Raw genomic sequence first — 24,169 nt, 5'->3', positions numbered from 1 at the left:
TTGTGAGCTCATGCTACTGTATTTGTTATTCTCAAGTTTCCCCATCAGAGGTAATGTAATGCGCATCTATTTGTGTAACCTATTAAAAAAAACTCAAAAACCAAGATTTTAACATTTTTAGCCTGTCACAATAGTGTTGAAAAATTGAACAAATGAACTGTTGTATGATGAAACGTAAATACAATTACTCACTCGTTCAATTCACCAAACGGACACGAAATGGAGAGGCAACAGGAAACTGTAATCAGTGTACTACTGTTCGTGACGGATTGACAAATTGAGTAATCAAATAAGCTGATTCAAGTGATTTTTATCACTATTAAAATCATTAAATGGAAATAAAGCAAAACTATTTTCAACTGCAAGTCTAACAAGTAAAACTACTCACCTTTTGAAGTCTTAAAGGTTTTCAGAGCAATTCAACCACCTAGCGGCGTTTTGGGGTATTGCGGGGACTAATCAGTACCGGTACTTTTACCGGATTTATTTAACAATACAGGAAATCACTTTTCTGCAAATATTTGTGTGTGGCTGGGGGATTAGTCAAAGACTAATTAAGGATGAAAAAAGTAAATTTTTGTTCTCTGAATGTTTCTCAAAATTCAACTTTTAACGTTTGTTCCATCCGAAAGTTTACAAATGCAAGAACACATTTCATTTTTGACATTAAAAGCACTATCGATGCGCATTTAATGCTTGTCAAGTACAACAAAATGGATGATTTTCTTGATAACACAATGGGGAGAAGCAAATTCACAGGTCAGTGTTTATAGTGCAAAACCGAACCAGAAGTGGACAAGAAGCATTGAAAATCATGCAATTAGGTTTACAAACAATGATATAAAAAGGTGCAGCAAACACAAAGAGAAAATAAGTGCAAAAACGGCGGCTACACGGTTCAGTTGTACCTCATAGATGGATGGATGTGCAATTTGGAACCCAGAAGTTGTGGTTGAGTAGTGAAAATTGGACTTCACTTGGTCTCTTTGGCAAATTAGCCCAAAACAGGCATTTGCATCCAGGCTACTCAGCGCACACAAGCACACGCACACACACACAATATACAAAAAGCTCAGTCATACAAAAGCTCATGCAGAGCCACAATTGCATAGTAAAATTAGTTGTAAAAATGTAGAAAAAGGAAAAAAAAAAAAACAAGCACGGATCATACAGGAGCTGACGTGGCTGATCCAGGAGTATAACTCTGCTTCTTGGAAGAAAATGTCCCTTGGGGAGTGACAAAAAAATATCCCAAAATGCAGAGCATGACTGCCAGGCCCACAAACAGTCCGAGCATCAATGCCAAGGTTCTTCGAGGTCCTGAGGGAGACGGGAGTTTTCGTTATTGTCTCGTCAAGAATGCGAACTACGCAAAGGTGCACTCCGATAAAGTTTCTGTCTGAGAGACACCCCGCAACCAATGAGCATGATGACAAAAAACACAGAAATTGAAATCCAAACAATGGTCCCCCGGCAGCTAAAATTGCAATCGCAAGGTGAGAATTACGCAACATTTAGCCAGACAGGAAGATAAAGCATAGGGCCCAACCAAAATTGATTTTCTGGCCTAAAATTATTATTTTGAAAAACCCTAATATCGACCGATCATTCGGGCCCAAGTGAAGATGCAGAGAAGAGCTTACTTGGAGCTTGGGTGATCGTGAAGCGCTTGGTGATGGTTCCCTGAGAGTTTGCGGCGGTGCACTCGTAGGGGCCCGGATGCTTGAAAGAGGAGTTGAAAACAGATTGAGTTTCAGTCAGAACTTTCGACGTGTAAGGCATCTTCCAGCTGTATTCCGGCAGTGGGTTTCCTGAGGCGCTGCAATCTAAACTCATTTGGCTGCCAACTTGGAGCGTCAGAGTCTCGTTCGTTGGTTGGCTGAAGGTCGGCGCGTCTGTTGATACAAGATTACATTTAGAATGAAAGTGGATCACCGTTCCCAGCGTGCAAGTTAGCTCTGATTGGCTTCTATCTTGTCCTGTCCTTACAGAGTGTAGTACTACTTGGCTCACTTCTCCAGTCCTGTCCAACTTGCTCCTGCCTGATTTGACTTTCCACATCCAATGTCCTCCTGTCCTCTCCTACCGGGGTGTAGTACGGTCTGGCTCACTGCTCTGCCCCTGTCTCGCCCTGTCCAGTTTGTCTCCGTCTTAAGTGTTCTTGTGCAGACCGGTCCTGTTCTATTTGCTACTTTCCATAACCAATTCACACCTGTCCTGTCTATTCATATTCACTAGTTTGTGCATTCTGCATACTTTTCACCTGTCTGTCCTGTCCTAGTTGCTACCGGTTACATCCCTTTCCCACACAGTGTAGCAATGCCTGGCTCATTGCTCCTGTCCTTACCTATTTACTCATGTCCCAAGTGCTTCTGCCCTCTCCTATTCGAAACTTTCCACATGCTATGTGCTCTTGTCCTATCCGATCCTGTCCTACTTGCGACTATCCTGTTCTGTCCTATCTCATACATGCTCCTGTTCTGTATTATTCTCGCGGTCATCCTGTCCAATCCAATCCTATTGGCTACCTTCTGCATCCTAAATGCTCCTTTTCTGTTATCCAACTTGCTACTCGCTACATTTCTTCCTCACAGGGAGTGGTACTGCATAGTACGATGCTCTTGTCCTGCCCTGCCCTTGTTGTTAAGCTTCCTCACTTGATATAGACTTACAATGCACAATCAGCTCGAGCGGCTCCGAGGACATCTCTGGAAGGTGCCCCAATGGGCCAAGGTCGATCCTTGCCTTACAGCGGAATTGCGCTCCATTATACTCTCTCTTTGATAACGTGAAAAAGTAGAAGGATTTGGAAACTGGCTCTTTGTTGTCAAAATTATTGAACAATATATTGGACACTCTTTCATTGCCGTTGAGCAATTCCAAAGAGACATTCTGTATTGACGCAATCTGATTGACTTCACACCGCACGACAAAGGGTTCAAGCTCTGACATGGGGCCAACGTGACTCTCCAGTGATATGGACACATTGTCCGGCATTTCTGCAAGGAGAAGTGACAAATTAAGGCACGCAGGAATGTTCAAGTATTAACTCCCCCAAAAAATAAAAGGCTACTTACTGTAGACGGTGACGGGTAAATCCTTCGTACACTGAGAACCATTCAGATTGACAAAGCAGATGGGACTCACGTGCCAACTTTGCAACGAATCTATTTTCAAGGTGAGGTTCGACACACCCTTCACCAGTCCCGTGCCTCCAAATGACGACTCCCAGCCCATTCCCTTCAATTGACTGGATAAGGACTTGCATACAGCTGAGATGGAGCCGCCGAAAGGCACCAGCACAAAGTTAGGAGTTATTTCTAGTGGGCAGGAAGTGCTTGCAGGCTTTGCTGAAATAACACACATTCACAATGCAAACAGGCATGATGGTTAAATGCACAGTACAAATGAAGAACTCAACTTTTTCTCTCCTCTTCTGCATATCTTGGCAGCAGTGGAAGGAAATAGCAAAGCTGCAATACTGAACAAGTTATAGCGGACTGTTGTGGAAGTAAATTAGTGCAAATTGAGACGAGATCTTTATTTCAGTTTATATACTTTATGACATTTTTATTTCATGGTGTGTCATAATTGTATAATGTAAGATACTGTACGCGCCTTGGCTGAAAAAAGGTTGGTTAACACCAATGTATTCCTCGAAAAGTGGGTGTGTACGGATTTAAACCACACGAGCTTGGTGACCATGATTTCAGTGCCACTGTTTTAACGCATACAAAGTATTTAACAGATGACGGAGAATTGATCCTCACATGGGTAATCCGTGAGCACGCAAACAAAAACTGACGAAGCTCACAAAAAGTTTAGAAAACAAACAGGCATTTACAACGCGGCTAAGCTAATGCTAACAGGCGAACAAATAGAGACCTTAAATAAACCTTACCTGCATACAATATTAAGCAGCTGAATATGATGACTATCATCGTAAAAGTGGGGAATCTGGTAGTTCTTTACACTAGATGGCAAAAAACAAAAGATGGCTCGTCACAAAATCAAATAAAAGCACCGAAAGTAAAAGTAGCACAGTGTTGCGTTCAAGTGTTCCCCGCCTCGCCTAGAAATGCTTATAAAGACGCCAGTAGTCGGCAAATAAAACCTCAAAATGAGTCATTGTTAAAGTTTGCGCAAATGTTTCGACAGATTAAAAATCCGCCCCACCGCGTCATTGTGTCAACATGTCGCAACAATGAAATAGAGGCAACTAACTCGCCTGTTCCGTTCAGTTTTGCATTCTTCCGGAGGACTTTGAAAGCAGCACGGTAACGATTTAAAGCATAGGTGTCAAATTCAGGTCCTAGAGGGCCGTTGTCCTGCATTTTTTTCCAAGTCTCCCTGTTGCAACACACCTAATTCAAATGATCAGATCATCAGCAAGCTCTGCGGAAACCTGACATTGAACCTGTTCATTTGAATCTGGTGTGTTGCAGCAGGGAGACTTGGAAAACATGCAGGAAAGCGGCCCGACAGGACCTAAGTTTGACACCTATGAAAGGTACAGTATTCCCCGACTAAACCAAATTGATGTTAGCACAAAAACATAGATTCAGACTTTATAATATACGACCAGGCACATTTTTATCGTCCTCGCTGTACTCCACTGACAAATAACTAATTAATATTGACCTTGACAAACTAAGGTAAAACAGGTTGTTTGATTTTAGTGCCTTTTGAATCTACACGTTAAGAAAGCAACTTTGCTCAAAAGTCACATATTTAATGATAAAAATCCTCTGTTATAAATATGTACAGCAACATTCACAAATATTGGGACACTACATTCACATCCACCATGCGTTTTTTGTTCACTTCTTTAAAAAAAATTAACAGTACATCAAATATTCAATATAGCATTTAAGGCCACGCATTCATCAGACCACAAAGCAGAGAGAATTTCCCAAGCTGCACCAGGCACACAGAGAGAATGAGAGAGGGAGAGGATACAGAAGTACAAGTGCACAGTAGTTAAGAGGAAAGCACCGTAAAAGGACAAAAGGCTCAGGGATCTACACACGTCGCTTCATGTTTCACATGGCAAGCGCAACTGATTAGTTTAGAAAAGTAGTGAACTCCCTCAATTCAAACCCCAAAAACCACAGAGTTACCTCACGCTTCCTCAAGACGCTCAGTTTGTGAAACGATGCCACGCAAACCGCACCACAAGAGTTGGGGTGCAGGAAAGCAAACCTCCAACCATTTACATAAATCATTTTACTTTTTTTGTGTGCTTACTAAACATTCAAGAGCCAACTTGTCTGGACTCCTTCTTTGCAATGTCTCCATCCAGTGAACCAGAGTAGTAAATACTGACACGTACAGCACAAGCTGTAGTCTTTAAACGGATCTGATAAAGAGTCAAATCTGAAAGAAGACGTGACTGTGAGTCAGTCGCCCAGACAGCTCGTACGTCCGCGTGTGGTGGGGGTGACGTGATCCGGTCACGACAGCTTGGTCATAGGGAACTGTAAGTCCCAGCCGTTGTGCGCCACGTTGGCGTTGTGGCCGCCGAGTTTGGGGTTCTTCAGACTGTAGCGCCGCATCTTGGTATTCTTGTAATAGATGGAGTAGATGAAGAGGAAAATGGCCGATATGACCACCACCGTGGCCGCCACGAAGCCAGCGATGAGGGGCAGGTAGTCCTCTGGAGAAGCAACAACATAACACGGCAAAGATTAATAGTCCGTTTTGTTTTTTTGATATGAAATATTTTAGAAAGTATTTGAAATTCCAATGTGTGGGCTTGCCCCAATTTTAACCATCATGACATTTCTAACTGTATGCACATAAAAAAAAAAAAAAAATTCCAGGCAGTCCAAAAAAAGGTCATGTAGTGCTTCTGTTATCATACGATTACAAAAGAGACAAAATATCTCTTTGCTGGATGCCGGTTGCGTCAAAGGCGAACGATAAGTGTCATTCATGTTTTGTACTTCAAGAAAACAGTCAGCCTGGTCTTTTCTTCAGCCGTGCAACATTGTGTCACCTCAAGATTGAAAGTCTCAAAATGTTTTATTTCTTTAAAGAAAATAATGACTTAATATATTTAGGCGAGATGCATTTTAGTTGTTAAAAATGGATAGTTGTCATGCTTCGGTGCAGAAGGAAGCGTGTCAAGCCAAGAAGGTACAGTAAGTTTGTAACCAATTTTTTTTTTCTTTCTTTCTTCACTCCATGTCCTTGAAGAAAAGTTGTGGAAGATGCCATTGAGGAATTTTTGTGTTCCCGTTAGTAGCGGTAGTACCTTTTGGGATCACTTCAACCTCGTGGACATCCGACGCCACGTCATTGACGGCTTTGCAGACGTAGTGGCCTGCCTTCAAAACGGTGATGTTGTCTCTTGACTCCCAGGAGGGGTTTTCAACGCCGCTTGACCAGTAGATGACGGGAGGCGGCTGGCCGTCTGCTTCGCACACGAGCTCCTCGGGGTAACCTCGGAACAGCGGGACGACTCTCGGGAGCTTGGTGGTGTTGATGACCGGTTTGTCTGTTCGAGGCAAGAGTACGTATCATATGATACGCCAAAAATATTTTTTAAGACGGCATTGAATCGTCAAGGACTGTTTTTTAGATTTAGTAGTCGCGTTTGAAGCTGTAAAACACGATAAAAAGTGGGCACAATAAATCACAGTTTTACAGCTGCTGATAAGTTGTGCTTTGTTCCACAAAACAAAACATAATCTGCGATATGGCAGGAGCAAACTGTAACGTGGACGTGAAAAGATCCGCTCACAGTACACACTGAAGCTGACAGCACGTGAAATCACGGCGGGTGACAGCCGTGGTCCCAGCGGTCCCAAATCCAAGATCGCCTCGCAACTTAAAGCGGCTTCGTGATGTGTTCGGTTGAGGAGGAAGCTGGCGCTGGCAGACACGTTTACCGGCGTCCTGATGGCGCCCGGTTCACACGACGTGTTCGAATCTTGTGGGCAGTCGACCAATCGCAGAGGCTCTGGAAGACATTTTTTTTTGGGGGGGGGGGGCAATTATGTTATGATTTGCACAAAACCGCAGTATTCACATCACAACAAGCTGAAAGTTTACGAGAGCGAGTCAAAACGTTGGATATTTTTCAAATTAAATGCCAAATTTAAACAACAAAAGTTTAACATGACAAGATATCACAGTTTTTAAAATATTGGTTCAAAAAAAGTACAATGAAAGTTTGACAATTATGTTAATATATGAAATTTAATTTGAAATGGAACGTTAGATGCTCTTTTTTATTTTGATTGGAGATATCAGTAATATCTATAATGATAACACAAAATTGAGATTTTTTTCATGAAAAGCATCACAACGTATTTGATGTACTGTGACAACATGATTCGAGATACATAATTTTCATTTATGATTATCGTCTCGGAAAAAAAAAATTAAAATCATATTTCAAGGCACCACAACACGATTCTCTTTGGCTTTCTTTTTGTGACATCGGCACAGAAGAACACGAGTCGTGGGAAAGATCTAAAAGAACGCTCCTTACCCCTGACTGATGGCTCAATGGTTCGATTTCCGTGATACCAGCGCACAATGAGGCTTTGTGCAGGAGCCACGTTGGTGATGTCACAACGCAGCTGGCACAGCTTGCCCTCCAAAAAGATCGACTTGTTGACCGGACGGATGGTGACGCTGTCAGGCATTTCTGGTTGTAGTCATTGTAAGAAAGCGAAACGACATAAATACATATTACAGCAGTGGTCCCCAATCGCCATGTTGGGAGAGTTCATCAGGTGTGTTGCTGGAAATTGTCCAATTTTACTTAGCTACTAGTCACAAATAGACTAACTGATTACAACTTTTGTCTGCCTGTGTATAGATCTGTGACATGTGTTTGGTGGTGTGCCATGAAACTTTTTAAAGTCAAATATGAGGAATATGAAAACGCTGCATTAGACTTCAAAGAATAAATATATATACACACTGTAGAGGATGAAGTCAAGAGGCTTCTTGCAAATCATTTGACTCTGGAAGAAGACGGCGCAGCGAGGAGAAGGATCCCAGTCTGTATGGGTGTTAGGAGTCCAAGTTGTTTCGTTGTGGTGTAAGACGGGCCCTCCGGCCCAAGCTATGGCTCGGGCATTTCTTGTGCTTGTGAACATGCACGTGGCCTTCTGGCTTTCACCCATGTATTGGAGCACCAGGGCCTCAGGTTGTATCCTAATGGGGCATTCATGATGCTCACCTGTAGAGTCAAGTGGAAAGAAACAGAAATATCACAAACTGAGCTAAGTAAGAATTAAGATGATGGAACGTGCACAGGTGCTGTAACTTGGCTCGATAGTGGGATGTATGGTAACAGGGGACCATTCCCTACACACATGCGACTGTTGTAGTGCTGACATTCGAAAGCCTGTAAAACACAAGTTGTTTATCAAGAAAGGTCCAACAGGAAAGGAAGGCAGTCAGGAAGGAAAGACCCTCCCAAAGGAAAGCCTGCTCCTGTGGTCTTTGTGCTGGCATTGAATCCAATATCCACCACCTCAGTCCACATTCCTCAATTCACAAACAAACGCAACACTTGGAAGGGATATTAGGTGGTGGTGTTGTTTTTTAACGATGAGACAGTTCCAACTCTTCATCGCAAACGAACTGTGCTTATTTGTTCTTGTGCTAAAAGACGCGTTTGAAATGTACGCGTGGTCTTCCTCTGCTTGACTCCTCTGCACGCCAAACAGGCAAACAACCGCAAGATTATTTTTAGAAAACTGTCTTATTTTTATCGGTCGCATAAAAATGATCCCTTTTACTCACTGGACCTGGCTCCGTTTTTAGACAGCGACAGCTCCAAAGTCAGGAAGACTGAAATAAAACGAAGCCAATTTAAATCATCCATTTGACTTCGTTGTTTTCTCGCCCCGGACTCCAAACGGCTCCCTCCCGGCTTCCGTTATCTAGCCAGGGTGGCTGCGGAACGGGCGGCGTCTCTCTCCCGTGTGCGTGGTTCAGCTTCTCCCGGAGGCAGTTGAGCGACCGAGCCGAAAACTAAAACTACATGCTGGGCTATTCAGTCTTCCTCTCGCCGGAGAGGAAACAGCAGCCCTGCCTCTAGTTTCCCTCCCTCTCCTTATTCCGAATGCCTGGACGCAGTTGCTACACTGCGCATGCGCAATCACGTCGCAGTTACTAATGGAATATTTCGCTGGAACCCGGGCGGCCTTATATAAAATGGCGTCGGGACACGAATAACAAGTCCCGAGTGTACCCAAAACACTTCTATTTCCTTTAAGGCTATCAACAGTACAATAGTTCGGCGGCAGATGGGAAGTCAACCCTTGATTTAGGCTTCACTTCAGTAGTCGGATTTCCACTTATGCAACAATTATATGGTCATAGTGTGGACGCTGACAAAGTAATTTTTTTTTGTTACCACACAGGATTTCGTCGCTCCCATCACCGCAGTGGTCTTCTCCGTCACACATCCGATGAGACAAGATGCATGCGCCTTTTGCACACCTAAACCAGTCGGGCTCGCACTCTGTCTCACACACGCACGCACACACACACACACACACACACACACACACACACACAGAATAAAATGAATCATCAGCATGACGTGAGAGTGGTTAACATGTCTGCCACACATTCACCACACATTCATGAGATCTGGGTTCAAATCTCGGTCGAACATCATCGACAAAAAGAGACTTGACTTCTCAGGTTTTGTATGAGTCTCACCTTTTACACTCACTGTGACTTTTTTAGTGACATTCCCTCTTTCGTTGCTGGCGTAGCAAGTGTAGACGCCCGTGTGGTGTGAAGCCACATTCGGTATCAGTAGACGGGAAACTCCATCTTCATTGACCTGAGTGATGTTGAGAAAAGTGGGTGCACTCCAGGAGTATTCGGGTCGCGGGTTGGCTCTGGTGGAGCACTGGAGGTATATTTCGGAGCCCAGCTCCACTTCAATATCCTCCAGCTCCTCTATCTGCGAGGGCGGATCTGATCACAACAATTTGTCGTTATTCATTTTGTCAAACAGCGTTTAAATGTACCGAGTGGCGGGCGTAATCGTCAATGGCAACTGAAGACAAGACATTAGATGGACTCACATACAACATTGAGATCCACGGTGGCATTGACCGTGCTTGAAGACAAGGTGGCAACGACGACATACTGCCCGGCGTCGTATCTCGTCAGTGTCTCCGATAACTCCACCTCCTCTCCGTCTTTGTACCAGGTGATCAAAGATTCGGAAGACCCGCCTTCCACGGAGCAGGAGAGGTTGTGAGGAGCGTACTCCACTGCGGTGTAGTTAGTTGGACACGTGAGCTGGATGTCTTCTATGTCATCTGAAAATGGAACGACAAAATGATGAATGCTGCAAGCAGCGACGAACGGGCCCTCATCACCCTCTTTCATGGCGAATTTTAAAAGACGACCAAAATTTGATGCCATGCAAACTATTTGTACACAAACATGAAAATGACACTTCAATTACTTCTTAGGGGAAAAGTTGTCCGAAAAATCGTGTGTCTCAGTTTGGACCATACTCACACATGCAGTATACTTACATTCAACTGTGATCTCCAACTCGGGTGAAAATGCACCGAGTTGCTGCCCCTCGGGCGGCAGGTCCAAAACCGCCTCGCATTTGAGCTTGACAAGCTGCTGCCGCCGTTCCGAAGACGACTCGAAATGTTTGTAGTTGTAGCCAAAAACAAGATCAACAGGTCCTTTAATTGAGCCTTCAGCGCGTCTTTCCGTGATGACCGCATCGTTGCTGTACCACCGCACGATGACGCGGTGTTTCGGCGCGATCCTCCTAATGATGCATATCACTTCAATCGGCTCTCCTTCTTTGACAACAGATGTGTTGGCTTGGATGGAGATAGTTTGTGGAGATGCTGAAGGAGGAAGAAGACAAAAAGTGATGAGACAGCGTCACGCTATCGTTCCATTGCAGTCTCTAGTCGATAACACTCACTGTAAACGACGACGTCTGCGTTCTTGGAGCACTGGTCTCGTCCGCTTTTGGGCACTGGGCTGAGGAAGCACTCGGGCGAGATGTGCCACCTGGTGAGTGCGTCCACGCTCCAAGCCAAATGGCGCACAGGCTTCAGGCCCGTGCCACCCAGCGGAGCCTCCCAACCCATCCCTTTGTACAGGGGGTCGGAGGTGCTGCAGTTGATGGAAACGGGGTCTCCGTATTGCACCGCCACCCCGGGGGGGCTCAACTCGATGGGGCAGCAGGCACCTGCGTGAAGTATATGATTATTCTCGCCGCACTTAAATAGCTTGCTTGGAGGGTTCGAGAACTGCGAGCATCCATGCTAACTGTTAGCATCGTGTGGCTAACTGTTAGCATGGATGACGATGACCAGAGAGCAAGACTTTCCTGCCTGATGGGCTGAACGTCAACCAAAAATTTGGTTCTACTGGATAAATTGAGCACAAAGTCATGCTCGGAAAAGTGGGACAAAACTATTTTGTAAACACGCTTTTGTTCATCAGAGAAGCGCCTTCAGTTACAGGCGGCTGTCACTGCCATGCTCTACTGACATACTGAGGAAATCCTTCCTCCCCCAGGTCGTGCGACCTTTTAATTCCACTGTGGGAGCGAAACGCTAACATCATATCCCCCCTCAGCTCTGGATTGTACTGTCAAGACATTGCACACTCATCAAGATTAATCGGATTCCCGGAACCTCAGGTCACACTGGAATGGTGACTTTCATCCTGAACTGGTAGCCAGGCAATCGCAGGGCACACATACACGACATCAACCATACGCACTTAACACTCACACTTAGGGACAATTTAGAGCAGGCATGTCCAAAGTCCGGCCCGCGGGCCAAATCCGGCCCGCGGTCGAATTTCATCCGGCCCTCGGCCCCTGTCATAAAATCAGTGACGTCTGGCCCGCAGGTTGGGCGCAATGGAACACGTGTTGCATTGACTGAGGTCTCGTAGACTGGTGAGTGATGTTTCATAGAGTACTGCTTCCCTCTTGTGGCTAAATGAGTAATGGCATTTAGACACTAGAGGGCATCACTCACGAGTTAACAAGACATCACTCCGTGTTTATATTGACTGATATGTCATATTTCAAATGATCCTTGCAGTTGTGGATATGTGTATTGCTTGTTCATTTCCCTGTTGTTCGAGTCAAAGGTTTTGTGACTATTGAAAAGTCATGGTGATACATTTTATGTTTCAAATCAATCAATTTGCACTCATGAGACTTCTGTTTAAGAAAAAGTCAAGTGAATAAGCAGTTGCATGTGATATACCTGTTTCAAATGAACCAAAAGAAATTCTTAAGATTGTTGAAATTAAAATAAAAATGGAAATGTGAAACAGACTGGCTTACTAAAATTTGTTGAACAATATTGTTGTTCAATGTAAAGAATGTCAGCCAAGGTCGGCCCCCCGACATTTTACCACATAAAATCTGGCCCCCTTGGCAAAAAGTTTGGACACCCCTGATTTAGAGTGTTCCCTTAACCTACCATGCATGTTTTTGGAATGTAGGGGAAACCCTGAGTACCCGGAGAAAACCCACGCAGGCTCGGGGACATTATGCGAACTCCACACAGGAAGGCCGGAGCCGGAATCGAAACTTGCACCTCTGCACTGTGAGCCTGACGCACGAACCAGTCGCCCACCGGGCTGCACCCCCCCCCCCCCAAAAAAAAATATTTTAAGACATTATGATCCTAAAAATATTAGTAATTCCGTAAACCGGTTTTGCCCTGTGTTGTTTTAATTTTGGAAAGTAATTATTTAGTTCCCCGTGTGGTTTAAGTATGTATGTATGTAATGTATGTATATCTTTGTTTTCTTAGTAGGTACACTAGCACAGATGAAATAATATACATTTCTGATTGATTTGAAATTTTTGGGACCTTTGTCAAGAGCATGCTGGACTAAAACATACCTGTGGCGCTGAGAAGAAACCCCATCAAAAGGCGCACAAATGTCGCCCTTTCGCCCATTTTCTGACGGCAATACAAAGCTGCTCCACTTGTGTGCCACTCGCCTGCCTTGCACAAATGTCAAGCACGAGAGAGAAGGCGCGATAGAAAGAGAGAAAAGGAGGTGTGTTCACTTGATATGTGTGTCAGAGAGAGAGAGGGAGAGAGTCAGGCCAGGTTACACTTGCAAAATCGACGCACCAGCTGCGTTAGGGTGCAGGTTGGCTCACCAAAATAATCACCCTTGTCACAAACACACAGCCGTTCAATGTCAAATCTAATCTATGTAAACGTACTTTGAAGTCAAAAGTATCTGGTCACGGTTCTTCATCAATTAATGAAGCAATCATGAGCGTTTCCAGATGGGTGGGAGATCAATGTCGCGATACATTTCGGGTTTCCCCGTTTGGTGCGGTGACTACGTGGCGATAATTTTGGCTTTGTAGAGTTTGTTTGAGACTATTATCTGCTTTCTGTTGAATTTCCCTCTCTTTTTGTTTTTTTTGGTCCATGGATATGTTGTTACTATTCTGATGATTCAGAAATAGATCTCACAAAATATAAACATAATAGAGCTCTGCTGACCAAGGAATAATGACAGTTGATTTCCATTTTAAGTTCCAGGTACTTTTTTTGTTCTTGGTACTTGTAGTCATTGGAACTATTGTATCTGTTCTACGGGTCGTCACAGGGTAGTCTTGTAATTCTAGAACAATTGAAATTGTGGCAATTGAAATGTACGTTTCTTAAATTTAGTTTCTTTAGTTTAATTATGCCCGACTAATTTGTCATTGAAATTAATAGTTGCGTTTATTTTTTCCCATTAAAACTCATTCAGTACCAGCCAATTCTGGACCAAGTCTGAAAAGACGTTTAAAAACGTCTTTGGGAATGATTCATTCATTCATTCATCTTCCGTACCGCTTGATCCTCACTAGGGTCGCGGGGGGTGCTGGAGCCCATCCCAGCCGTCTCCGGGCAGTAGGCGGGGGACACCCTGAATCGGTTGCCAGCCAATCGCAGGGCACACATAGACGAACAACCATCCACGCTCACACTCACACCTAGGGACAATTTAGAGTGTTCAATCAGCCTGCTATGCATATTTTTGGAATGTGGGAGGAAACCGGAGCACCCGGAGAAAACCCACGCAGGCCCGGGGAGAATATGCAAACTCCACACAGGGAGGCCGGAGCTGGAATCGAACCCGGTACCTCTGCACTGTGAAGCCAACGTGCTAACCACTGGAGTTACCGGGCCGCCTTTGGGAATGAATGAGTTAAAAAAAAAAGATCTTAAAGATCCTCTTTGCACCACCACCCATCCTGTGTAAAACACTCCAGTAAGCACACAAATAGAGAAACGGGAACAGCGTCGATTGCCAGTCGACAACTTCAGATTATTTTTTGGGGGGAGACATGATGAGATTCAACACCAGCTCGATCACAAATGACAGATAGTCACACTATCACTCTGTCAGTGTCCACCAAAATTGAGCATTATATCTCTGAAAAGAATGTCTTTAAAAAAAAAAAAAAGTCGAACATCTGCAACAAGTGGAGGCCGTGGCAAAAATTGTTCACTGGGTTCAAGTGTTCCAGTCATGTTGCTTAACACACTCCCACCCCATCACATCACACTGCGTGCCCTTTTCTCCACCCTGCCCTTTAAACGGCAAATGGTTTCAATCATGAAAACGTCCACATTAATGAGCTTTGCATATGAAACTAAAACAAAGGCAGAGTTGCCATCTTGTTGAATTCAGTAAATATCCCAGGAATAATTACTAACTGTTTGAGAAGACATTTATGATAAAGCTTTTTAAAATTAACATCATAGTGGGCACAGCGACAAAGTTAAACAGAAGGCATACCATTTCCTGGTAAGAGTTGCTTGTCGTTAGGCAGAATTCAAGACTAATCTGTTTGAAAATTGTGACTAACATTATTAATAAAAACAATCCGCATTCTCTGTTTATGCACATGCCGGGGCATCAAAATCTTGTTGTGAAAGCGTTGTCAAGGAACACATTTGTTCTTTGGAAAAGGGTTGTGAAAGCAGAACAATAGAACAGACTCCAATGATTGCAAGCAAAACACAGTGCAGACCACGAATGACTCATGCGGAACCTTCGGTCAGATAGCGAGGTCCTAAATTCAAGCCACTTGTATGTTTTAGACTAGTGACGTCAGCATTTAATGGCCAGATGCTTCTTTCTTGCCGTTTCCTCAATAGCGCTCCCTACATCCCCTCTTGAAGAAAAAAAAATATCCAGAACACTGGCGACTTAGTGAAGCAAGACCGAGTGTAATGCGATCGTCGCAACAGTGCTCCTTCTGTGTGCGCACACTGTTGCATGCCTGTTGAGCAAGAGAGAGGAAAGCATCCATGTGTCTTTCTTGACTCCCTTTTTCTTCGAATGCTATCCAAACTGCACAATAAATCACAGCTTACACTTCTCATGACTCGTCAGCGTTTCACAAGGAGGATGGCTCAAATATCAGCTAAAAATATGTACAGAGGCACCCACTCTGAAATCCGACATCAGAATGTGTGAGCGTGCCAATTTGAGATAACCCAGTTGGCCTGACGTACTGTAAATATTTCAATTCAAATGCCTTGCACATAAAAGTTAAATAAAACTGTGACCGAAATGTTTGAAAACAAACTGTTCTCAAATACAAATCGAAAAGACATGCAAGCTTAAAAAAAACTACATAGTTGAAGTACAAGTTGAAGACAGAGTTCTGTCCCTATTGCGATGACATACCCTAAATATGTCCGCAAGTTGCTCTTACAACATGTGGTGTACTATACTACGACATACGCACAATTGGGAATCTCCCCGCCGCCACAAACCACATGTCTGTTGTAGTACCAAGACTGACCTGCGAGAGGCAGCATGATGCCTCAGGGTATCCACAAGAAAATATGGAAAGAAGAAGTTGAAGTTTAAGGTTGCCACCTGTCCCGTAAAAAGAAAAAAAAATCATGTTAAAGTACAAATCTTTGTAAAATGTACAGAATATTTTATTTGCCGATAGGCTATGCTCAGGTTCAGGCTACTTTAATCGACAAAAAAATAATAATGCTAATAAAGTACTTTAAGCTTTATCCATCCATTCATTAATTTTCTGATCCGCTTTATCCTCACCTGGGTCGCAGGACGTGCCGGAGCCTATCTCAGCTGTCTTTGGGCAGTAGGCGGGGTACAACCTGAACTGGTTGTCAGCCAATGCGTTCCCTTGCAACGGTTTGCATTCCCTTGCAAAGATTGCGAGATATGGCAATCTTTTTTTTTTTGTAAGGGGGCGCTTTTGTTTAAATGCGCAATTTTGTACTTTGCGATGGAGCTCCACACAGTTAAGGCTGGAGCCGAAATGGAATCCTGCACCTCTACACTGTGAGGCGGATGTGCTCACCAGTCGACCACCAGGCTCCTCATAAATAGCATTTGGGCTTTAAATCATTTCTTTTGACATGTTTAGAGAAAGAGCAACCAGTCGAGTTGTTAAAATAGTTTTGTAATGCTGTCCACATCCAAAGCATCTGTGGTTTGTTTAATTGAGCGTATTTCCTGTGATTCTTCGCAGACCCTTGTGGGCTTGACGCTTCCTGGTACGCGAAATTGCAAGAACGAAAATGATTCCATTGTTGCTGTTCATCAATAAAGCCGGGCGGGGCCTTTACTGGAATGCATGTGTGCTTTTAGGAAAGATTCTTTTTCCCTGACATGGACAAAAGCAGGTGGAGTTTGATGTTTAATTAATTCATATTCCACACACACACAATTCTGTTTTTAGACTAGTGTGGGCACATAGAACCTAATATTCATTCATTCATTCATCTTCCGAGCCGCTTGATCCTCACCTGGGTCGCGGGGGGTGCTGGAGCCTATCCCAGCTGTCTTCGGGCAGTAGGCGGGGGACACCCTGAATCGGTTGCCAGCCAATCGCAGGGCACACAGAAACGAACAACCATTCGCACTCACACTCACACCTAGGGACAATTTAGAGTGTTCAATCAGCCTGCCATGCATGTTTTTGGAATGTGGGAGGAAACCGGAGCACCCGGAGAAAACCCACGCAGGCCCGGGGAGAACATGCAAACTCCACACAGGGAGGCCGGAGCTGGAATCGAACCCGGTACCTCTGCACTGTGAAGCCGACGTGCTAACCACTGGAACCGGGCCGCCCTAAAGCCATTTTATTTTGACAATATTTTAACTGGACATCTTGTTATATTGTGGCTTTTCCTTGAAATATTATAACGTTGTTTTTTTTAAATAACTTTTTATTCTTGGAAAAATACAACTTCATAGTATAACTTCTTTAGTGTAATATTATTACCTTTTCCTTGTCCGTGTTTTATGTTATGTGTTGTGTTTATTATTTTACTTTATGTTAACCGTTTTGTTACAGCTGTTGTGAAAGCGGTATATAAATCAGCATGTATTGTATTATAATGTTTTTTTCTGAAGCATATCGGTATCTGACTTCAGCCTTGTAATATACAGTAATAACAATATTCCTGTGTAATTTTTTTACATTTCTCTTTAAAAATATATGACTTCCTGGTGATTAATTAATTAATTATTTTATAATGTTTTTCCTAAAAAGCACATGACTTAACTCTTATCATGATTATATTTTTGCAATATTATTTCATTGAATTATGACCTTGTCTTAAACTTTATGCTCATGATAGTGTTTCTTTTTGTCATATTATTCTGTCTTTTTAAAAAAATAAGACTTAAGACCATATTGCAATTTTATGACTTATTTCTTCTAATATGACTCCAGCCTTGCACTTTTACATTTTTCCCCCCGAAGATTAAAGAAAAAGACGATGCTTGGAATATAATGGCTAGCTTCATCATGTAAAATTATGACTTTACAAGCACCTTTTTTTCACAAATCTTATCACGCCTTACACTCGAGTGAGAAAATGCCTTGATGGATAAAATGGTGCAATTGTTGCTTCTTGTGTTGGATTATGCACTCTGAAGAGAGGCTGTCTGCTTGTGTCACGTCGCGTGTCCGCCAGCAGGTGGCGGGTTTTCTCCCCCGCCATCCGCGCACCTGTCCGTAATTTCGGGCTGATTACCCTCTTTTATTAAGAGACTCCGACAGTCATCTCGCTGCCGGAGAATTCCACGCCGTGCCATTGCTCTCTCGTGCTAATTCCTCGATTATAGATTACTCGTTGCCTTCTTGCCTTGCGGCCTTTACTCTTGCCATTCGCGATTAGTCACTAAATTGTACTCTCTTATATTGCCTATTCAGTAGTTCCTCGCACTTTGTTTTTTCGGCGAGCGTTTTCGGTTGTTTCCTTATTTCTCCCCTGGTCCTTATTTGACCAGCGTTTTGTGTTACCGTTTTTTCCCTGTCGGGCTCTTTCTGTTTTTGTCATTAAAGACACTCTTTGTTTTGACAAGGTTCTTTCGTGTCTGTTTTCCGGGGATCCAACTCTTTATTTTCATTGTTCTGCACGAAGCGATAGTTATCGCTTCGGACAGAACGTGACAGAATTCTCCGGCCACCATGGATCCCGCAGACATCGAAAGAATTTTGTCCGCTCTTTCCCGACAAGAGCAACAGATGAGTCAGCAGGGCCAAGCCATTAGGGAACTCCGTGGCGCGGTCTCCATGCTGGCTCATCGGTCCGATGATTTAGAACCTCGGTTGGTCCGGGTGGAAGAGCGGAGACCATCTCCCCCCGGGGTTCGTTCTATCATTCCCGAAGCGCCCCCCTCATATCCCATTATGACGAGGGAGCCATCGCTTCCACACCCCCCTCGCTACGGGGGCGAGCACGGGCAGTGTGGACACTTCCTCCACCAGTGCTCTCTCATTTTTGATCAACAGCCGTCTGCCTATGCTAATGACGCCGCCAAGGTGGCTTATGTCATGAGTCTGTTAACAGGTCCGGCAGCATCGTGGGCGATTGCGACAAGTGACGCCAAGCCGAATCTCCGTACTTCGTTCCCCGACTTCGTGGCTGCGTTCCGCCGGGTGTTCCATCATCCCGTGCGGGGCAGAGAGGCAGAGGGCCGGTTACTCGCCATCCACCAGGGGGAGCGATCGGTAGCGGACTACTCCATCGAGTTCCGGATCCTGGCCGCCCAGAGTGGATACGATGATCGGGCGCTGTGTGGCCTATTTCGCCGTGGACTAAACCCTCAACTCAAGGACGAGCTGGCGACCCGCGACCACAGCACCAACCTGGAGGAATTAATCGACCTCTCCCTCCTCATGGACAATCGCCTGAGGGAGCGAAGCCGGGAGCGTGGGGGTGAGCGGCCCCAGTTCCGACGAACACCCACGGAGGAACAGGTGCAGCTGGGAGGCAGGGACGCTGGTGCGGAGGAAGGAAAGCGTCGTTTCAGCGATCGAGCGACGACTGACGGCGTTCCACCATCTCCTCACGCCGCAACCAGCCATCCGGGGCCGTCACCCCCTGCCCACCAGGAGTACTGTGAGTCACGACCGCGCGCGCCTCCCTTCGAGTCTAGGCGAGTCGACTCGCGGCCTGGTCACCCCAACAGACTCGAACTCGAGGGGGAAATATTAGGGGGGTCCCGGTCGTGGCGGGTTCGGGCTCTGGTAGACTCGGGGGCAGATGACTGCATAATGGACACCGATCTCGCTTCCGAGCTGGGTTGTTCCGTGGAGAAGCTGATAGATAGGAAGCGGGTTTGTGATCTTGATGGGCGTCTCCTGGCGGTAGTTACGCATAGGACGGAGCCGTTGAAACTTCTACTGTCCGGCAACCATGTCGAACATCGTCGTTTTTACTTAATGCGGTCTCGCAACGCCCCGATCGTTCTCGGGTTACCCTGGCTCAAGACACACAATCCCGTGATTTCCTGGGCGCGCCCAGCGATAGACAGCTGGAGCCAGTACTGTTACCAGCACTGTCTGCAATCGGCCGTCGGGAGGCATGAACGTGTCACACCCCCCGAGGAGATCTGCCTTGACGGAGTGCCGGATTGCTATCAGGATCTAAAGGAGGTGTTCAGCGAGGATCGTGCCCACTCTTTGCCTCCACACCGCCCCTACGATTGTGCTATAGACCTGCAGGCGGGCGCTCCGTTGCCGACCTCGCGGCTGTATCAGGTGTCCCAACCCGAGCGCGAGGCATTGACGGAGTACATCAACAGCTCGCTCGCCGCAGGTCTTATTAGACCATCGCGTTCACCGTTAGGGGCGGGTTTTTTCTTCGTAGGGAAAAAAGACAAGACCCTGCGACCCTGCGTAGATTATCGGGGTTTAAACGAGATAACTATTAAGAATAGATACCCGCTACCCTTGCTGGACTCCGCCTTCGCCCCATTACAGTCAGCCACCATTTTCTCCAAATTAGACTTGCGCAGCGCTTACCACTTGGTTCGCATCCGGGAGGGTGACGAGTGGAAGACGGCTTTTAAGACCCCTCTGGGTCATTTTGAATACTTGGTGATGCCTTTTGGGCTCACCAACGCCCCTGCCGTTTTCCAAAACCTAATCAATGATGTGCTAAGGGACATGATTAACATCTTTTGTTTCGTTTACCTTGACGATATTTTAATTTTTTCCCGGTCATTACACGAGCACCAGCAACACGTTAGGCTGGTGCTACAACGTCTACTGGAGAACCGGCTCTTCGTCAAGGCAGAAAAGTGTGAATTCCATGTTCCCGTCATCTCCTTCCTAGGGTTCATTATTGAACAGGGCAGGTTAAGGGCGGACCCCATTAAGACGCGTGCCGTCACTAACTGGCCGGTTCCAACCAATCGCAAGGAACTGCAGCGCTTTCTGGGGTTCGCCAACTTCTACCGACGCTTCATCCGCGGTTATAGTCAGAAGGCGCTCCCCTTAACCCGCCTTACGTCCATTAAAACCCCATTTAAGTGGGATCCGACCGCGGATGCGGCGTTCGCAGACCTGAAGGCGGCGTTCACCAGTCCCCCCGTACTACAGCACCCTGATCCTGATCTCCCCTTTATCGTGGAGGTGGACGCCTCGGATTCGGGGGTGGGGGCTGTGCTGTCCCAGCGCTCTCCGGTCGACCAGAAGTTGCACCCCTGCGCCTTTTTCTCCCGTCGACTCAGTGCCGCCGAGTCCAATTACGACGTGGGCAACCGTGAACTGTTGGCAGTTGTGACCGCCTTGCAGGAGTGGCGGCACTGGCTCGAGGGGGCAAAGGAACCCTTCACGGTCTACACAGATCATAAGAACCTCGCCTACCTTCGCTCCGCCAAAAGACTGAACGCCCGTCAGGCCCGGTGGGCCCTCTTCCTCACCAGGTTTGACTTCATCCTCACCTACTCTCCCGGGTCTAAGAACACCAAGCCCGACGCCCTCTCCCGTCTCCACGAGCCTGCGGGGAGGGATCGATCCCCGGAGACCATCCTCCCGACCCGGTGCGTCGTGGGGGCCGTCCAGTGGGAGGTTGAGCAGCGGATCCAGGCAGCCCTGGAGGGGGTTCAGGTGCCGACGGAGTGCCCAGCAGGGAGGCTATTCGTACCTCCCTCCTTACGATCTGAAGTTCTGCAGTGGGGACATGGGTCCAAGGTGGCGTGTCATCCCGGGGTGAACCGGACTGTGCAACTCGTCGCCCAGCGTTTCTGGTGGCCGGAGCTCCGCAACGACGTGACGGAGTTCATCAAGGCCTGCACCTCCTGCGCCTGCGGCAAGTCGTCCCATCAGCCGCCGGCGGGACTGCTCCAGCCGTTGCCCATTCCTCCTCGCCCGTGGTCCCACATCGCCCTGGACTTCGTCACGGGTCTCCCGCCTTCCCGGGGTCGAACTGTCGTACTCACGATCGTGGACCGCTTCTCCAAGGCGGCTCATTTTGTTCCTTTGTCCAGGTTGCCGTCGGCGCTGGAGACCGCCGACCTCCTTGTCGAACACGTCTTCCGTCTCCACGGCATTCCACTGGACATTGTCTCGGACCGGGGGCCCCAGTTCGTATCCCGCGTCTGGAAGCAGTTCTGCCGGTCCCTCGGGGCCACTGCCAGTCTGACCTCGGGGTACCACCCCCAGTCCAATGGACAAGCCGAGCGTGCCAACCAGGATCTGGGGGCGGCCCTCCGCTGTGTGTGCCTTCACCGTCCCTCGTCCTGGGTCGACCACTTACCCTGGGTGGAGTACGCGCACAACACCCTCGTCTCTTCTGCCACCGGTAGGTCCCCCTTCATGGCCGCCTACGGGTACCAGCCGCCGCTGTTCCCGTCCCAGGAGGGGCAGGTGGAGGTCCCCTCTGTGCAGCACCACCTCAAGCGGGCCCATCGCGTGTGGAAGGAGGCCCGGGCTGCGTTGTCCCGCACGGCGGCCAGGAACCAGCGGATCGCGGATCGTCGCCGGCGCCCGGCTCCTTCATACGTGGTAGGACAGAAGGTGTGGTTGGCGACGAGGGATCTTCGGCTGGCCGGCACGTCTGCGAAACTGGGACCCCGATTTACTGGACCGTTCGAGGTCGAGGCCGTCATCAGTCCAGCTGCAGTCAGGCTCCGGCTACCGCCCACCATGAAGGTTCACCCCGTCTTCCACGTCTCCCTTCTCAAACCCGTGTCTCCCAGTGACTTGGCTCCTCCTCCCACGCCGCCGCCACCTCCGCGGGTCGTCGACGGTGACCCGGTGTACACGGTTCGTGCCATCCTGGACTCTCGGCGCAGGGGAAAGGGGTTCCAGTATCTGGTCGACTGGGAGGGCTACGGGCCTGAGGAGCGGCAGTGGGTGCCTCGCTCCTGGATCCTTGATCCGTCCCTTTTGCGCGACTTCCACGCTGCACATCCATCCAAGCCGGGTAGTCCGCCGGGAGGCGTCCATTGAGGGGGGGGTACTGTCACGTCGCGTGTCCGCCAGCAGGTGGCGGGTTTTCTCCCCCGCCATCCGCGCACCTGTCCGTAATTTCGGGCTGATTACCCTCTTTTATTAAGAGACTCCGACAGTCATCTCGCTGCCGGAGAATTCCACGCCGTGCCATTGCTCTCTCGTGCTAATTCCTCGATTATAGATTACTCGTTGCCTTCTTGCCTTGCGGCCTTTACTCTTGCCATTCGCGATTAGTCACTAAATTGTACTCTCTTATATTGCCTATTCAGTAGTTCCTCGCACTTTGTTTTTTCGGCGAGCGTTTTCGGTTGTTTCCTTATTTCTCCCCTGGTCCTTATTTGACCAGCGTTTTGTGTTACCGTTTTTTCCCTGTCGGGCTCTTTCTGTTTTTGTCATTAAAGACACTCTTTGTTTTGACAAGGTTCTTTCGTGTCTGTTTTCCGGGGATCCAACTCTTTATTTTCATTGTTCTGCACGAAGCGATAGTTATCGCTTCGGACAGAACGTGACAGCTTGCTGCCGCACTTCCTATTTTTCCCATGTATTTGAACAGGAAATACAACAAAGTAGTCATTTAAATTATTACATCAAGGATATTACAGTCTTGGCTTCAAAGTAAATCAATATAAAATATAGAGCAGCAAACTAAAACTGGAATGAATTTTTGGTAAGTATTTGCTATATTTTATTTTTTACTCTCGTTTTTTTACTCCTTTTCTGTCTTGTTGGCAGGTACCCGGTCGTAACCACAGCTATTGTACCCACGTGAAGTAAAAATGGGATGAACTCTTACAGCTTCCATTCTTCTGGGAAAACATTTGTCTCCTCTATGTTCTGGAAATGTGAGATTTCCTCTGAGCTTAATGGCATGCAGGAAGTAACCGATAACCCCCTGCTCTGCTCACTGGACACTCCGTCCAGCCGACAACCTTAACCCCCCCTCCCCTTTGATTCCTCCCTGACTCAGTAGAAGGATTACACTTGAAAGGAATCCAAATGTGTTCTGCTTGCAAACTCGAGCTTGCGACTCCGTTGATTTGCAAAGACTTCCTGTGGCTCCAGTGTGAAGTTAGTTCAATTGTTGTTGGCTCAGATCCACCCGGTCCCAGCTTCCACCAACTCTAATCTGTTTGAATACACCCCAAGTCTTTCACTTTCAATCTGCTCCTTTGTACTGCCCACGTTTTCTCATGCATACAATCTCTTGAGGTGGAAATGAGTCAGCGTTAGTCCCGAAACTCAGACCGAGGTCATTTCATTGAAATCCAACCGTTTTGCATTATTTCTTCAAGAACCTCTTATCTTGTTGGGTCTCGGGGGGTGAGGCCACTATCTTCTAGAAGGACGATTCAGCGGGCATGAGGGCAGTGAAACCCGTTTTTTATGTTATTATGTAAATTAGACTGTTATCTTTATTAA

At 46.6% G+C, this 24,169-nt stretch overlaps 2 protein-coding genes across 5 annotated transcripts in view; both read right to left on the bottom strand.

Moving 5' to 3' along the window:
• Positions 1-652: 652 nt before the first annotated feature.
• LOC127590040 (intercellular adhesion molecule 1-like) lies at positions 653-4,325 on the bottom strand. 2 transcript variants are annotated; one of them, XM_052049444.1, is made up of 5 exons: positions 3,902-4,320; positions 3,078-3,350; positions 2,673-2,999; positions 1,644-1,895; positions 653-1,320 (listed from the first exon to the last, which is right to left on the bottom strand). In XM_052049444.1, the coding sequence occupies exons 1-5, from the start codon at positions 3,939-3,941 to the stop codon at positions 1,166-1,168; spliced, it is 1,047 nt and encodes a 348-aa protein (XP_051905404.1). In that variant the 5' UTR covers positions 3,942-4,320; the 3' UTR covers positions 653-1,165. The 2 variants fall into 2 exon arrangements, with proteins under 2 accessions (XP_051905404.1, XP_051905405.1); XM_052049445.1 differs by lacking the exon at positions 2,673-2,999 and having other exon boundaries at positions 3,902-4,325.
• A 386-nt stretch (positions 4,326-4,711) lies between these two features.
• Positions 4,712-24,169, bottom strand: part of LOC127590035 (titin-like) — a 39,727-nt gene continuing 20,269 nt past the window's right edge. For 2 of the 3 annotated variants that reach the window (XM_052049440.1, XM_052049439.1), the window contains 12 exons: positions 15,821-15,897; positions 12,896-12,997; positions 10,943-11,212; positions 10,530-10,862; positions 10,068-10,307; positions 9,694-9,957; positions 9,383-9,490; positions 7,937-8,197; positions 7,499-7,657; positions 6,746-6,964; positions 6,257-6,499; positions 4,712-5,656 (listed from right to left, as the gene is read on the bottom strand). In XM_052049440.1, the coding sequence (XP_051905400.1) occupies positions 5,454-5,656; positions 6,257-6,499; positions 6,746-6,964; positions 7,499-7,657; positions 7,937-8,197; positions 9,383-9,490; positions 9,694-9,957; positions 10,068-10,307; positions 10,530-10,862; positions 10,943-11,212; positions 12,896-12,997; positions 15,821-15,836 (2,418 nt within the window). In that variant the 5' untranslated portion in view covers positions 15,837-15,897 and the 3' untranslated portion in view covers positions 4,712-5,453. Of the gene's footprint in view, positions 5,657-6,256; positions 6,500-6,745; positions 6,965-7,498; positions 7,658-7,936; positions 8,198-9,382; positions 9,491-9,693; positions 9,958-10,067; positions 10,308-10,529; positions 10,863-10,942; positions 11,213-12,895; positions 13,002-15,820; positions 15,898-23,543; positions 23,584-24,169 lie in introns of those variants that run through there. The other variant, XM_052049438.1, reaches the window with a different exon arrangement.

Source organism: Hippocampus zosterae, chromosome 17 (genome assembly GCF_025434085.1).
Source record: "Hippocampus zosterae strain Florida chromosome 17, ASM2543408v3, whole genome shotgun sequence".
NCBI classification, from domain to species: Eukaryota; Metazoa; Chordata; class Actinopteri; order Syngnathiformes; family Syngnathidae; genus Hippocampus; species Hippocampus zosterae.
The sequence above is the reverse complement of the archived record's forward strand: the minus strand, read 5'-3'. Positions and strand labels throughout refer to the sequence as shown.

Bases quoted from the DNA above. Each gene is read 5' to 3' on its own strand.
- LOC127590040 (XM_052049444.1), bottom strand. From the start codon at position 3,941: ATGATAGTCATCATATTCAGCTGCTTAATATTGTATGCAG. The intron at 3,000-3,077 runs GTAAGTAGCCTT...TTCTCCTTGCAG, and splicing joins TTTACCCGTCACCGTCTACA to AAATGCCGGACAATGTGTCC. The intron at 1,321-1,643 runs GTAAGCTCTTCT...CGTCTCCCTCAG, and splicing joins CACGATCACCCAAGCTCCAA to GACCTCGAAGAACCTTGGCA.